Below are 16,641 nucleotides of genomic sequence, written 5' to 3'. Positions count from 1 at the left end.
AGGCAGAGCGGCATCAAATGAATCTTTTCCTTGGGAAAGACATGAAAAGAGTGAAGGTGTCAGTCTCAAATGGCATCCCAAGGTAAAATTATCAAGTGGGGCTCAGCCCCTTCAGCAACTTTAACACTGGCAGAGCTGAAATGACTTGTCTTCTTCTTGAGTGTGAGGCTTTTCCCTTTTTAGTTGACATACATCATGTGTGCCTATAAGCAGCTGTGCTTTTTAGACAGGGAAGATAAAACCCCCCGGGTAGGTCTCTCAGTCTGCTGCTTTCCTAATTGCAGTGCTTGCCTATAAGAATACACCAGGAGCCTTGAGAAATACTGTGTGGATTGAAGCCTGCAGCCTTGCATCCCTGCCGTTGCCAGAGAGGCACTGGGAACAGCCTTCTGGCTTTTGGCACTTTGTTTAAACTTCTACGCTGCTACTTTAGGCACTGACTTTGAATAGCTTAATTTATTTTTTTGCGTGTTCAGTTGCTTAGCAACAAAGAAGAGGAAAAACAGTAAAGACAGCTAATTTGGTTTTATTACTGATAAGTTAGAATCTCTTTAATACAAAAAAAGTATTTTTAATAAGACTAATGAGCTGTAATTCCTGGCTTTTGCCAGGCAGAATGTTAAATAAACTGTGTCGATGGATGGGGTAAAGAACCTGACACCCTGAGGGGTTTACTGTTACCTAGAGCTATGCTTTGAATGTCTGTGCTTGTGGGTGCTATTGTTTGGGGGTGTTTTATGCTGCTGCTACTTTATTAAGCGAGTTTCTCCAATGAGTTTCTCCAGTTTTTTGTGCCTCATTTTTCCCTAGCAATAGGAGGGATTTGATTTAAAAACTCAACAAACAACAACAAAAAAATCCAAAACAACCCTCCCTCCCAACCTAACGTGAGTTGTGTGCAGTAGTGTGCCTGCTAAAATGCAAAAAATAAAAGTTGCAAGTGTGCAGAACAGATCTGTTTGCCTGGGAAAGCACTGGAACGTGTTACCATTTTAGTATGGTACCAGTTTTGACTGAGACAAGTTATAAATTTTCTGGTATTGCATCAGATGTTTGGCAGCAACAGTTAATTTTTATCATTCATGGGGCAACATTCCTGTTGCTCAAAAAAGCATTTGTCTGATTAAGAGCTTTTTGGAATTTGTTTATAAACCTTTCCTTGCTGCTGGTTCCGTGGACAATGTTAACAGCACAAATCCAGATAATTGCAAATGGTTGAAGCAATCTTTCTGTTTATTTCATCTGTTTTTATAGATTGCCTGTTCAAGCTATGTCCCATGAACCGGTACTCTGCTCAAAAGCAGTTCTGGAAAGCAGCAAAGCCAGGAGCTAACAGCACCACAGATGCAGTGCTACTCAACAAACTGCATGTAAGTATTCTTGTTTAGGCTCCTTTTGATCATCAGCACTCGTCTGTACTGCTTTAAATATGTATTTCCAATCAACTTGACGCAGTTAACCAGGAGACACTGAGAAAGTATATAGAAATCCATGTATGAGATTCCTTTTGAGACATTCACTGAGATCTAACTCTGATTTCTGACAACATGCTGTTCAAGATCTGTGTTTCCTAGTACTGGTATGTATGATACTGGCTTAGAGTCATGGTAACCGTTTAAGCTTTTGTCATTAACCTGTGCTAATTGTAGTAGTGCTCTCTGTGGGCATTTTGGGTGGTAACAGCGTAAAAATAGGACCCTTCAAACAATTATACAGAGTAGAGGATTCTGAAGCATTGCATCTCGACATGGGAAGTCATGGGAGTTAGCTGGGCTGGTAGATACCATCTGAGCTACCAGTCTGATAAATCTATAGGGATTCCACAAACAAACATAGCTGCTGTTAATACATGTAAAGGTTGATGGGTAATTATGAGTAATTATGAGGCCAGACAGCCTCTCCTTCCTTATTAGCTTGCAATATTTAATATTTTCTGTGTAAAATGTTGACATTCAGCAGTTGAAAACCTAGTAAAGCAGTTGATTGCTGTTTTTAGAATTCCTATACAAAAAAAAGCCAGCTTAACTTAAATACCATCTGTTGAATTTAGAGTTAAATAAACTCCATGTTTATGTTAAAATTACATAGCTGGAATACTTCATGTCAAAATTACAATTCTAAATATTTTTAGTTTCTTTAAGCCTATATTAAGCTCATTGTAGACTGAAATATGAAATGGCCCTGTAGGAGAGTGTCATTTGCTGATTGCCATATGGCTGCCTTGCTCTTGCATTTCACAAAGGCTGACTGTTTGACTCATTTTGCTGCTGAAAACATAATTTTATAACCTAGAAGTATTAATTTAGCAAGGAGAAAGCTATTTTGGTACTGGCTGTAGCGCAAAAGTCCCTCACTTGAGCTACATTTCTACTGCCCTGTTAATGATAAGAGAAGCAGACCATGCCAGCAAGCTTTAAACGAGGAACGGGGGATTCTGGGCTTGGTTTTTCTGGTGTATAAGGGGAGAGGAGAGTTTATGACCACAGGTTTTGTGTGAGTTAATGGATTTTAAGAGAAAGTATGGTCTGAATACTACATCATGTAGAAGTAAAGTACTTTGTGCTTGCCCTGCATTAGGATGTCATTTAAAGTTGTTTTCTCTTTCGTCAGTACATGCCACTTCATGTATTTGGGTTCCTATTCATCTGATACTTCACCATGTGGTGCCCGGGTCCCTATGGAAATACAGGATGTGATTTTTCCAGTATTTAGGCCCAGCCAAGTGATGTTTGTACAGAAATGTACCACCACGCATGAACCGCTTGCTTGATTTGGTGAAAGGATTTTACAGTGTTATTTGAGATTATCTAATCTGCCTCATTTTGGCATAAAGGCTGATCCTTTCTGTATCATGTCCAAATCAGGTCTCCAGTGACCCGAGGCTGATGCACAGCTTTAAAGTAATTTGGTCCCATGTACATCACTCTTCTATCAGAACTTCATTTTCTGCCAGTCATATGGGTACATGTGTCATCTTGTCCATTTGTCAGACATGCAATACACTAAAAACCCCTGCATTTTGCTTGATGTGTGTTGGGGGGGGAGCTGTGCCCTGAAACATGTGTACATTTGTTACCTCTGCCCATGATCAGGTGTCTTTATCTGTGCATGTGGCTCCTAACAAAATTGATGATGCAACATGTATTCATCATCACTTGCCTTTTTTGGCTTCTGTTTGTCTGCTGGTGGAATTTATTGTCTGCTGTGTGTGCTCAATGCTGAGGTCAGGTTATTTTAAGTTAATGCCATTTAAGGGATTTAAAATGTGGGACACTTGTCTCTCTTTGGTATCAAGAATCGGTGCTGGTTGAGAAGCTGACATCTAGTGGCCAGAGAAAATGATTCTTTCTTGAACGATTGTCACTTTTCGTGTGTGCTTTTGAAATGCATCCAAAATCTTAATCTTATTTTTCCAGAATACACGATTTTCTTTATTTACAGTAAATGTGGCACCCAATCCAGTGCAGGCAGAGAAGTCCTATTTTCTGTGCTTGCCATTGATAGTTGAGAGGGCCCTCTCATCTTGAAGAAATCCTTTTTCGACAGAATGCTTTGAAATCAGGCAAAAAAAAGTTGTATTTCAATAATAAAGAGAAAATCATGTGGCATTGTGTTTCTGAATGTATTTTTAAATTTGAATGAGCAGCTGTATTCCAGGTTCTCTCGGAGCAAGAGCCAACTATCCTACCTAACACAACTTCCAAAAATAGCACGTTTTACGTAAGCTGAAGATGATGAAATTTTGTAACAGTATACAGATGCTCTTCCTTTGCAGTAGCTGAACTTTTTCCTGTGTTACTATACTTTATCTTACTACAGTTAGGAACTGTGGGCACTTTTCTTCTCCAGCAGAGAACTGGACCTACTTTTGTCCTTGAGATCTGAGAACCAAACCATAAACCTTCATGCTTAGGCTTCTGCAAAGTCTAGTTTTAAATTACTCTCCACCACCAGGTACCAGTTAAAGCAAATACGAATTTAATTTTTTTTAATGAAAAAAAATCACCTTTCATGTAAAGTGAGAGAGAATTTCTTCCCCGAATGAAATAGTTTAAAAACAGCCTGGGTAAAATAGCTCATTTGTAAAAACAAAGCAAAGTGCAAGACATAAGTTATAAATGAAGTTACTAAATAGAACGATGTATCCCTATGATTATTCAATTTTGCAAGGGCTTTCCCTTTTATTACCGTATTAGTGTGGTACAGAAATGCTCAGTTGCATCTTCACAGTCTCTAATGTAGCACAGAGTATCCTTTAGCCTCGTGAAGTACAAATTCTGTGGTGCTGGGAGGTTGGGAACTCACATGTTCAGAGCTGCAGCGGGCATTTATAAATGTCTTATAAATAATCCTGCTGCATGGTGAAGATGATTAGAGTTGCCATAAAAAGACAGGCTGTAGAAGAGTTGGGGCCTGTTCTGGCAAAGTAAAATAAAGAACCAAAGTTGAGGTCCTTTCTTTTCAATTTGTACAGAAGTCAGTAGAAAGGTAGATAGACTTCCTGGCTTGAGTTGTTACCCATCCATTTTCACCTCCTCCCATATATGTGGTGTTGTCTTCTCATGGCTTGTCTTCTATCTTGTCTGAGCTTTTCAGCCCAGGTTTTATTAAAAAAAATGATCAAATTTTGCCCTTCACTACAAGACAGACACTGAGGTGCTGGAGTGTATGTAGAGAATTGCAACGGAGCTGGTGAAGGGTCTGGAGCACAAGTCTGATGAGGAGCAGCTGGGGCAACTGGGGGTGTTCAGCCTGGAGAAAAAGAGGCTCAGGGGGGACCTTATTGTTCTCTGCAGCTACCAGAAAGGAGGATGGAACAAGGTGGGAGTTGGTATCTTCTCCCAAGTAACAAGCTATAGGACAAGAGTAAATAGTCTCAAGTGGTGCCAGGGGATGTTTAGATTGGGTGTTAGGAAAAATGCCTTCACTGAGAAGGTGAAGGCATCAAGCATTGGAACAGGCTGCCCGGGGAAGTGGCAGAGTCACCGTCCCTGGAGGTATTTGAAGACGTGTAGATGTGGCATTTAGGGACATGGTTTAGTGGTGGACTTGGCAGTGCTGGGTTAACAGTTGGGCTCAATGGTCTTAAAGATATTTTCCAACCTAAACAATTCTATACAATTACAGGTTGCTTAAATGGTGTTTGTCTATCTTCCTGAACAACTGAAGAAGGGAATTAGAAATTATGCTGTTGGAAGAAGGAAAATGCACCATTTCAGATGCTCACTGTTTCTCCAGTTCTGTGAAATACTCTTTAAAGAACCTCGGGTCTTTGGCCACTCTTTTTATAAAATAGTCAGTAATTGAATTATTCTCCTTTAATTTCAGCATGCGGCAGATTTGGAGAAGAAACAGAATGAAACTGAAAACAGAAAGCTGTTGGGAACAGTCATCCAGTACGGCAATGTTATCCAGGTAGGCTGTAAACATCTTTGCAAGCTGTATAGGATTTTGATGAAACTCCCCTGCTCAATGTGACTTCAAATTCCTGGAATTCATGGACAAGAGTCTAGTTTTGCAAGGTATAACAGTGTCCTGAAGTGGGATCCTGTAAAGCAGAACTGGATGTATAGCTATGATGGATGCTCATTTTGGTTTTTTATTACGAGTTAATTGTGGTTTTTTTTGAGGAGCAAAAGAAGGAGTCACTGTATGATTCCTTTCTTCAGAAATACCTTTTTAGAGCCTTCATTAGAGTTGGCCTTTTGGAAGAACGAAAAGGCACTGTACAATGCCATATACAGCCTCTCACAATCAAATGTTGACACATCAAATAGTTAATTGACAGAAGTAAAATCAAGCCATATAAGTAATTGCAGTCCACTGAAGCAAAGGATATGCTAAGTCCCAGGGAATGAAAAGAAAAAAAAAAATGCATCAAAACCAAGAAAAATGGAAAGTAAAATAACTACATGATTAAAAAAAGACAGGTCTTTAATAAATGGGGAACATGATGGGAACCAGCAGATATGGGTTCTGAAACCTGAACCTGAAACCAAAGCAGACCTACTTCTACTAGGTAGAGTGCCTCAGCACTTCAGAAGTAGGGATAGTTACCTGAGCATTTTGAACCTTAGATTTAGAAATCCTTATACAAATGGTTTTTATTTAATTCTGCTGGCACAGTACAAGCCAACAGAGTGGGGGGCTAGGAGCACAGGCAGCCTGGGCTTTCTTGTTCCAAAGAGAAGTTGGTTGGCTGCCCTTTGAAGAAGTTGCAGGATTTGGAGCATCCTGATGGAGGAAGGACAGGGAAGTGCCTGCCTTGGCTGAATTAAGTGCACTGTTGGCCTGCATGTTTGGAGGGGAGGCAGGGGGACAAAGTACTTATAAGTACTTTTAATGATGAAAGAAAAATAATAATATCCTTTTTTGATTGGAATACCAACATCAAGACTATTAAGAGCAGTGTTAAGTTTTTGCCTATACTTTCCCGTAACTCCCATATGTTCTGTGAGTATTTATGATAGTCAAAAGGCATGAAAAAGTGATTTTCTGGACAAAAGTACTTGTCTGCTAAATTTATTGGGAACTTAACAACAGCTGGTTGAAGCTGGGTTGGGAGCTGGGATGTGACCTGCTGCAGTATACATATCTATGCTGATGATGTGCAGTCTGCAGGTTGGTATGCAGCTGACAGTAGAAGAATGGGACTTTTAGGGGAGAGTCTTCAAAGAAGCAGTCATGTTTTCTGTTAAATGAGACAGAGCAAGGCAAGATAAGAGCAGCTTTACTTCCCACCACTCCCTTCTTACCAGGGAAAGCCACTTAGTCCCCAGCATTTTACATCTTTTGATCCTGGGATTTTGAACAGGCTGTTGTAAAGTGACGAGGCCATTTCTAAGCATTTATCATTTGCTGCAGAAGAGACAGTTGGATTAGCTGAAGGTGTTTTGTGCTGTAGGACTGTATACTGAAAGAAGTGTAAGTAAAATTATGCCTGAATTCATCAGTATTTTTATATAATCTGGTTTTTATTTTAATTCCTGTGTAGTATTATCATTATCCTTTGCTCTCTATTAATTGAGGAGAGGAAAAATGAGCATTCTTAGAACTGAACTCTAATTCTTATTCTAGCTGCTTCACTTAAAAAGTAACAAATACTTAACAGTAAATAAGAGGCTTCCAGCTCTACTAGAGAAGAATGCTATGAGGGTGACCTTGGATGAAGCTGGAAATGAAGGTTCCTGGTTCTATATACAGCCCTTCTACAAACTGCGTTCCATTGGAGACAGCGTAAGTGTGAAGGGGAATATCTTCACATACTGCTTTGTGCACAGCTTGGCAAACCTCGTTTCAGGAGGCCTGTCTTGCAATTAATGAAATGCACAGAGCTACTGCGCGATGATGCAGGAACAACCTTTTTCCTATGCTGTCATGAGGGGGAGGAAAATTGCTATGGTAACTTGTATTTTGGAAACGTGGAATGATTTAACGTTGGAGGGAATAAGGGACCTAATTATGCTATCCTTTCACAATTCCTGTCCAGTGCAAAATGGTAGGAAATGTTGAGTTCCCTCGGTAGATTTGGAACAATTAATTAGCATCTTGGTTTTTAGTGTTGTCAGTTTGGAATCAAAATACATCCTCATTTTGTATATGAGGAATGAAGTAATAATGAGGTTAAATGGCCCTGTTCATGGGAAACCTGTAAAATAGTTGGTTCCGAATTAAATACATTACTATTTTGATCTCTTAATCTCTACTTTACAAAATCTGAGTCACTTGGGTATACTATTTACCTAAAACCAGGAGGTAATAAACTTCAGTGTGTCCTGTAGTCCAGGTATATATTTGGCACCTAAGCATAGCAGACTTCATCAAGCAAGAGTAATTTATCCTGTAGACTAGCCCCATAAGTTTTGATGTGACTGTTCTTTTTCTACAGACAGATTCACACACATGGTGAAGCCAAAGCACAGGGTAGCACAGTCTTGGTGGCCTTAAGTGCTTTTCAATTGCACCAATTCTCAGACACTTTATTACTAAGAATAGTTCTTTTCAATACAGGAAAGGCTTTTTGGTTTTAGACTTTGTCCTAGAAGAAGGGAAGAACAGGACCTTTACTATCCAGAATAAAATGCATTTGTCTTGCCAACCTCATCAAGAGTCTGACTTTACAAATGAAAGTGCACCTTGGAGGAGGAGGAGTTTTGGCTGACCTTTTCTATAGGAATTATTTGTTAAATGTTAACCAATGAAGCAAGTTCATGAAAAGCAGCAGATAGGTTAGTAACCGGAATTGCAGTCTGTGTTTCTTCTGAAATCCTCTGAGTCCAATAGTGTGGGGTTTTTTTTCTGCCTGAGTGACTGAGCATGGTGAGCTAAATTCTGAAGCAAACAAAATCCTGGTTTTCGTACTAGAGACTGGCATCTCTCCAAACTGCAAGAAGGTGATTTCCTCCCATCACTCCCATTAAAAAAAGAAAGAAAAAGTGCTTTCTCAGGGTACAAATTTCTATCTAATGCTGCACTTATCTACAGGTTGTCATTGGAGACAAAGTAGTTCTGAATCCTGTCAACGCCGGCCAGCCTCTCCACGCCAGTAGTCATCAGCTTGTCGATAATCCAGGGTGCAATGAGGTAAGAGCAGGTCGACACAGCTGGAGCAGTTGTACAAACCTCTGTATGTTTCAGCTAAACTGTTTGGATTTATGTTGTACAAATTAGCAAGTTGGTTTGTACCTATGGCATTGTTTAGGAATCTTGTTGATCAGCAAATTAATAGGGCTAGCAGACTTTTCTTATACCTGTTGTGTGCTGGACAGGGGTTTGAGTTCGATTTCTTTTGCTCTACTAGCTAAGATTTTCCTTCAGAATCAAAAGTTGTGGCACAATGATGTGTAGCAAGTGACTTCCTAACAAGTCAACTCTGTAGTTACTCATTCTGGAGTAAATACAGAAAGGACTTTGCGTCTTGAGTAACGCAACAGGCAGTAGTAGTTTGTGGCAGTATCTTGTGCCAAGCCTGAGACAGTGGGACTAATGGTTTTAGTTCTCCTTTTAGGTCAACTCTGTGAACTGCAATACAAGCTGGAAAATAGTCCTCTTCATGAAATGGAGTGATAACAAAGATGATATTCTCAAAGGGGTAAGACTCAAAACTCCAGTTGCTTGTAACTTGTTTGCTGATGGGTAACATCTGTACTGATGATGCTGTCTGGTCTTTGACAGGGGGATGTGGTGAGACTCTTTCATGCAGAACAGGAGAAGTTCCTGACTTGCGATGAGCATAGGAAGAAGCAGCATGTCTTCCTGAGAACGACAGGGAGGCAGTCAGCCACGTCTGCAACCAGTTCAAAAGCCCTGTGGGAGGTAGAGGTAAGAATTGTAACCCAAGCTGTAGGTGGCTTTGTAGGAACAGTGACTGTTTCTGTTTAAAAACAGTGTACATGGATTTCTTTTCTTTCCTTTTTTTTTTTTTTTTTTTTTTTTTTTAAGGTAAAAGTCTTCCTGGTGTTAGATGTTTAATCTTAAAATGTCTTTACTTGCTGTCCTTTCTGTGCAAAATCAAAATGGAGTTCTGATCTCTGGTGGTGCAGCAGAGAGCTCTCAAGTTCAGGTTCCTGACAATTCAGAAAAAGGGGACAAAGAAACATCTGTGAAGTTATTTTCTTACCAGCCACTGAAGTTTAACACCAGCTAATAATTTCAACTGTCCTGCTGAGTGTACCGAACACTCTATTTTTGGTGTGAATAATGTGATTATGCATATCCTCATTTGATGGGAGATGGCAACCTTTTGCTAGTCCCTCTGTGTTGCTTGTCTGAATTATCTTTTTTCTTTACTTGGCTGTGACTTTGAACATCTCTGGCTTCTTAAAATAGCCTCTATTGGTGTTACTAGAGTTCTATGATTTTAAATGTTTACCATGCAATTGGAACGGTGGATAGGTGTTTTTCATCTTCTTTTTCCAGAAGTGTCTGCTTTAATACACAGCTTCTCACCTATTTGAATGGAAAGCCTACCCATAATTATCATTACTTTGACAAGTTAGAACACCACAGTAGCTTCTGTGGTTACTGTCCACATTTACCACTGGGCATCCGCTGGTCCTCCATTTACCAGTTATGCAGTTACCTGGTGGTAAACGCGAGGCAGAGGTGAGATGGTCCTTTCCCAAGAGGCACAGGTCAGCTATGCTGAGATTTCCCTCAGGAGGCGGGTGCAGCCACAGAGTAGCTGATATGAAGTAACAGATTATCTGATGTTGGAGGCTCTGTTTGCCACAGGAGAGTCTAGAGAGTAAATGTAAATATCTTCATATTCTTCTGTACAGCAACACTGCATTTGAAATATTTCCCTCATCCACTTTAAGAAGGTGAAAGTAAAAAATTAGTTATACCAAAAAGGTAAAGGAGTTGTTGCATTTCTTTAGGAAATTTGTTTCAAGACACATGCACATCTAGAGCACCTTCTGTAATTAGTTCTCAACCAACTTGCAACCATAATCTTCGTGCCATTGTTCATAACTTAAACTGAACTAATTGTAGCCAGCTCAAAGTATTTTCTGTGTGGTGTTCACATATGAAAGGTGGTTTCATCTTTTCTGCAGCTCCCTGTTTTCTCTTACCTGTACATGAAATACAGCAAATGCTGTGTTTGAAGGGGAGGTCACTGTCTTAGAATGTACATGTGGTTTCCCTTTTCTTGTAGGTGGTGCAGCATGATCCCTGTCGTGGTGGTGCGGGGTACTGGAATAGCCTTTTCAGGTTCAAACACCTTGCTACTGGACACTACCTGGCAGCAGAGGTAGGTGTTAGGGCTTTATTAGGAACTCTGCCTTTCCTTCCCAGTATTTTCTTCCTTTTACACCTTCTGAAAATCTTTCATTTTCTGCCCTAAAAATAGGCACAGGGGAGGGGAGGAGAGCGGTGTTTGGGTCCTTAGTATTAATACAAAAGTAGAAGGCTAAACGTAGTAAGCAAGATGAAAAAGATGTGACAGAATACCATGGTACAGGGGTAGTCTTGAGCTTATTTCTCTTTTTGTATGAATTCTAGAGGCAGTAACTCTTCTTCTGCAAAAAATAGACACTAAATGGTATTCTGTCATGTGGGCAGTAGAATCAAGATGAATTTATTAGTAGATGAATAAATTGCAAATGGCTGAGAGCCTTTGGGGAAAAATGCATTCAACTATTGTTAGTTTCCCTTGAATCACTGATTTCTGAGCTAAACTGAGTGTGAAATGAAAATGTAGTTAGACTTCAGACCAGTCTCGTAAGAACTGCAAATAATACTTAGCCGTCCAAGCACAAAATAAAGAAGTCTTTCTCTCTCCATGGTGGATGTCTTTCCCCCATTGAAATAAGATTTAAAGATACTTTATTTAAAAAAAAAAAAAAAAAAAAAGCTAAGGATTATAATTTTGTGAGTTTTGCTGCTTAACACTTGTAAATGTTTATTAAAACTACTTCTATTTACTTCAATGCATGGATATATCAACATGCCAATACACAAACCTCTGTAAGTAAAAGCTGTCCTGGATGTAAGCAGTGTATAGCAGGGCAGAAGGGCTGTCTCAGCCAATGCTATTGACCTGAGAGCTTGAGTGGGGAAAGTCCAGATTAAATATCCATTTTATATTCTTCTAATAAGCAGATTGGAAAAACAGTGTTTAGTCACATGCACGCTGACAAATCCTTTTCAGTAGTGAGGGATCCAGTACAGAGCTTTTCCAGTAATTCTGGATCTTGCTAACCAGCCTAACCAAAAGTATGGTCTTACATCATGCAAAAATATACCAGAGGAGATTGCTCACCTGATCCGTGGTTAGAATAGTTTGTTCAAGAAGATTTCTACCGAGCCAGTAATTCCTAGTTGGAATTTCCACTTGCGAATTTTAAAAACCCCCCTGAAACTTGATAACTCTCTACCCCTCTTGCTCCTTTAGTGGTTATTCTGAACAAGATAAATCTCTCTGCATGTTTGCAGATTACTTAACTGCTTAATTTGTGGGCAGAGAGCTGCCTGGTAAGGAATGAATTGGTTTGCACAGTGTATTTTCTGCATGCCTGTAGTGCTGTAGCAGTAGAGTGCATTGCTTACAAAATAAGTTTAGAGCGCGCTGAGGTTGTTTCCCGCTTCCAGCTCTGTTAGAGTTTTGACGTGCCTGTGATTCTGTTTCATCAGGTAAACCCTGACTATGAGGAAGATGACCTGGAGTGTCAATCCTCAGTAAGTATAGGCAAGAGTATGATCTTGCCCCTGATTGAAGAGGGCTTGACACAGGCCCAGGTATTTACCTGGCCAATGCATAGATGGTTCAGGCTTTGTTTCTAGTGAAGAAACAAAAAGAATGAGAATGATCTTGAAGGCTTTTAAGGCCTGTCCAGAGGAGTGGATGTTGAAAACTGGGTTAGGCTTTAGTGAAGAGCAAAGCACCTGGAACTGAATTTATACGTTACCTGGACCCCCTCACCTCCCCTCTTTGTAGCATCTCTTTTTCTGTCTTCCTGTTTCTTAAAACTTTGCTTCCTTGAAGCACTCTCTTGAATAGGTCTGAAAAGCAAGCTGCTCTAGGTGATACCAGATGGCAAGTGTCCCTAATGGGATGTTCATATAGTGCTGTGCCAGTCAGTTTTCTGACCTCCATGTTTAAGAAATTAATTCCCCCTCTTGTCTTAGCTTGTCACAGGAAAGACAGGATAAAGGGTCTAGAGAGCAAGAATGGCAGGGTGAGAATGATTTCAGTGCCTTTCTTCTGATTGTCCTGTGAAAGCAAGTCTTGTTTTCAATGTATGTTGTGTCAAAGAGTGAGTGTACTGATGCTTTTTATTAACAGAAGCTTCTCTTTGGTGTCGAAGGGAAACAGCATTGTTTCAGTAGTTGAAAAAAGGTAAAAGTCGAACAGCACTTTCCATTGTAGGTTCTGTTCTTTTAGTTGGATTTGACTGTAGAGTTATGCAGCTTTCTTAGTAATTTTTCCTGTATTATGGAAGATTTGCTTCATTTAGATATGAAAAGAACTACTCCTCTGATTTTTGAAAGATGAATGCACTGTGATGCTTTGAAATCCTGCAGTGTGGATTTCTCCTCCTAAAAGGATGTCATTATAGCCTGGCCATTAAAACACTTATCCTTGTCCCCAGATATTGAGCTGTTATCCTTATTAGTTCTTGGTGGCATTTGGCAACAAACACTGGTCTGACAGCTTGACTTCAGTAAGCATACTGAAAAATTTAACACTTCCTCACCATAAGCTATTGTTTGTGGGGAAAATCCAACATTGAACTATTCTGTTGGCTGAACTTTTTGAAAGTTAATCAGTGTTGAGGTCTTCTATGTAGCCGTCCATCCTCCTGGTGATATGTTAATGTCTCCTGCTGATAAGTGCAGTAATAATGATAACACACTGGCTTCTGAGTTGCTCTGAATTTTCCCTGCTCTGTCTCTTTTACCACTAGGTGGCAAAAATAGACCATAAAGGATAGGATCAGGAGCACATAATTCATTTCTGACATGAAATTACTGCATCGTTTAACATTCACTGGTGACAGGATGGTGTAGGCTGCTTTATCCAACTTTATCCAAACTCCAACTTGATCCAAATGTGAGCTGACTGCAAGACAGCAGGTTTCTTTGCACAGCTCTGCGGTTTGTTGTTTTCTCCTTATTACCTTAGTGAACTGTACAAGAATAGGGTTTAAATGGGCATGGGTAAGGTGCCAGCCAGTACCTTTCAAACTTCAAAGGGACTGCTGTTGTCAGCTTTGGGGTTGTAGGTTTAGTTCTCCTTAAATTGCCCCATTTCCTACTTTCTGATTTACAGCTCATTTTCAGCTTTGCCACAGTTTCAATAGTTGACCAGTTGTCTCCTGAAATACAAATTGTGAATACAGAGCAGCTGCCTTACTGTGGGGATGAAGGAGACAGCTGAAATTCGGAGAATTTATTCCAAGTGAGCGAATTTCTCCTGGTGTAAAGCCTCCAGATGGATTCTGTTGAGTGTATAGTTACTTCTTTTCTTGAAGGCATGCTCCCAATGTGTATTTCTGTTCCATACAGCTAGCTGCCTGTTCCCATGTGCAAAATCAGACTTTAAATGTCACTACTTTGCAGCCAAGTTCATTGACTGCAAATGTGCTAACTACAGAGTATCCTGAGGCACAAGTCATGTTAGATACCTTTCCCTTATGTTTAAGAATTGCAGTGCCTTACACCAGGACTTGGAATTGAGTGTTGAGCCTTCCACCAGTGCCGTGATCACAGAGAAGCTGATGAATTGCTTGATCACTCTGAAAATTACACCTAAGATTCAGATGTTTATACGTGGACAGCTGGCTCCTGTGTTGTGTCAGACAGTTAGCAACTTTTTTATTGACTAGTGATAACTGGTAGTTCCCTAGGAAGGATTTTAGAGAAAGTTGTTGTTCCTTTTTCTCATTTATCTTCATTTTTTTTCTACCCCTTTTTCCTTTCATCTGAAAATCCAGGGGTTTATTCATTTGATGTTAGCATCTTTATTTTGCTAAAAGAGGCTGGTAATTTGCTGCCACCTTGGGAATAAAGATACTTCTGATGCCATGGCCTTTGTAGCGTGTCACTGTGTTTGAGTGCATCATGAGTTGTAGTGTGAACAGCAAGACATCTAACTTCTTGATTAGCTTTTTGTTTTGTTTGTCTGTGATAGATGTCCCATTTTTGCTGCTGAAGTTGATTATTTCCCAGCAAGATTGTTGGTACATAGTGCTGCTGGTTTTTATATTTGCAGCTCTCATAATTACTTTGTTAGAGTGATAACTGCAGTATGTCCAACACATTTTGAGAGCTAGTAGTGTCAGGGGTGGGGATCTTAGATGTGGGTCATCCGAAACAGTGTGCTGTGGGGTGAATGGCAGGGGGATTCTGAGTCTTTTCTGGCACTGTCTGCAAGACATAACCTCTGTGGTTTAGCGTTTATTGTGTTTGTGATCCAGAAATTCTCAGAAGTTATTAACACCAGGGAAAACAAAGAAATGGTTGGCAAGAGCAGCTACTTGTCAGTTCTACTAGTGTCCTAAAGCCTGGCTGTCCTAACTGGTACTTGGAGTGGTTCAGTCATGTCTGCAATTACTGGACACCTCTATTTAAAACTAGGCAGGTGGGTTTGGAGGGCTGGGTCTGACTCTGTGTGATGGGACTTCTTCTGCAGCTGGACCCTGAGCAGGATGCCTCCAGAAGAGGATTGCACAGTGCTCAGGAGAAGATGGCGTACTCTCTCGTGTCAGTGCCTGAAGGAAATGATATCTCCTCCATATTTGAGTTGGATCCTACCACGTTGCGAGGAGGAGACAGCCTTGTCCCCAGGTACAGTTAAGCATACAACTCTGCTTTGGAGGTTTCTTTTCTGTCTCCCACTATTTTTCTTTAATCCTTTAGAATTAAGGTTCTTCCTCAAATTAATACAGAAATACTTAACAAGTGCCTGAAGCTTCACTTCAGTACTTTACAATGGAGTTATAAGTAACGGAACACCATTTTACAGATGGCAAAATTGAGATTGACTTCCTTGCCAGTGAATAAACTGGGACTAAAAGCCTTGGGTGCCCTATCAAGCCACTCCCATGGCCTGTCTGTATTATGTTAGCTAGGATGTAACATCAGGTATTTAGCACTTCATTTTCTGTTGTTTACATGTCCTTGCTACTTAAAAGGTACTGTACCCTGCAAAGATGCTCAGTCTGCTTGCAGGCTCTGTGCTGTCTGTTCCCACTGAGAAAGCATGGCACATTTATTCCATCTAAGCAACTGTCTAAATCTACAGATACTCTTAAGTTGGCAGAAGTTATCATGGCCACCAAAAGCAGTGGTTCTGTCTGCCTCCTCTGTCCTTTGGGCTGCCATGGTTGTGTGGAGACAGGAGATTGTACTGCAGCTGAGAGACTGGTTTTTGTCCTGGACCAAGGTGCTCGTCTGACTCTGGCTTGACATGTTTTATTAAAGAGCTGGAACATGCAAATTAGCGTTACTGCCAGAAATGCCTGAGAAGAGAGTCTGGGACTGCTGTCCCTGTAGGACTAGAGAAAATTGTTGCATACCAGTCTCATGATCTGATCTCTTAATGGACCTTTGATGCTTGTATAACATCGGCTATCTATACAAACACTCAAAAATTTCTCAGTTTAGAAAATATAAACTAAATATCAGTGAGTTATAGACTGAAAAATAAGGTAAGGGAGGAAGCTCATGGCTTGGATACTGGGATGTGAGGGCTTGAAGAGGCTTAGTTTGTTACAGTGCAGCAGCTGTTACACAACAAAATATAGACGTAGTTCTGTTTTACAGCAGAATCTATTTCATTATATGAGACTACTTCCTAAATTAAATTTATAGAACGAAATAAGGGAAGAAGAGTCTTATTCCTGTTATGGTATGCAGGATGGATAAAGATGACACTATTATTCCCACGTGTTCCTGGCAGCATTTTGCAATTTGAACAATGCGAAGATTTCCCATCTGGGAAACTGACTCATGCTTTGAAACTTTTGACTTTCTTTCAGGAACTCTTATGTCAGACTTAGACACCTTTGCACCAACACCTGGGTTCATAGTACCAATATCCCTATTGATAAAGAGGAGGAGAAACCTGTGATGCTTAAAGTAAGTTCTGTTACTTTATGTAAGCACATCCATTGATTCCTCTAGTTTCATTGAAGT

At 40.2% G+C, this 16,641-nt stretch overlaps 1 protein-coding gene across 12 annotated transcripts in view; it reads left to right on the top strand.

Moving 5' to 3' along the window:
- The window catches only part of ITPR1 (inositol 1,4,5-trisphosphate receptor type 1), a 178,909-nt gene that overhangs the window by 48,970 nt on the left and 113,298 nt on the right, over nucleotides 1-16,641 (top strand). For 9 of the 12 annotated variants that reach the window (XM_030501139.1, XM_030501146.1, XM_030501145.1 and 6 more), the window contains exons 4-13: nucleotides 1,255-1,370; nucleotides 5,329-5,415; nucleotides 7,078-7,236; nucleotides 8,485-8,583; nucleotides 9,008-9,091; nucleotides 9,175-9,321; nucleotides 10,658-10,753; nucleotides 12,136-12,180; nucleotides 15,137-15,291; nucleotides 16,485-16,584. In XM_030501139.1, the coding sequence (XP_030356999.1) occupies nucleotides 1,255-1,370; nucleotides 5,329-5,415; nucleotides 7,078-7,236; nucleotides 8,485-8,583; nucleotides 9,008-9,091; nucleotides 9,175-9,321; nucleotides 10,658-10,753; nucleotides 12,136-12,180; nucleotides 15,137-15,291; nucleotides 16,485-16,584 (1,088 nt within the window). The remainder of the gene's footprint in view (nucleotides 1-1,254; nucleotides 1,371-5,328; nucleotides 5,416-7,077; nucleotides 7,237-8,484; nucleotides 8,584-9,007; nucleotides 9,092-9,174; nucleotides 9,322-10,657; nucleotides 10,754-12,135; nucleotides 12,181-15,136; nucleotides 15,292-16,484; nucleotides 16,585-16,641) is intronic. The other 3 variants (XM_030501150.1, XM_030501149.1, XM_030501144.1) reach the window with 1 other exon arrangement.

Source organism: Strigops habroptila, chromosome 11, assembly GCF_004027225.2.
Source record: "Strigops habroptila isolate Jane chromosome 11, bStrHab1.2.pri, whole genome shotgun sequence".
NCBI lineage: Eukaryota > Metazoa > Chordata > Aves > Psittaciformes > Psittacidae > Strigops > Strigops habroptila.
The sequence above is the reverse complement of the archived record's forward strand: the minus strand, read 5'-3'. Positions and strand labels throughout refer to the sequence as shown.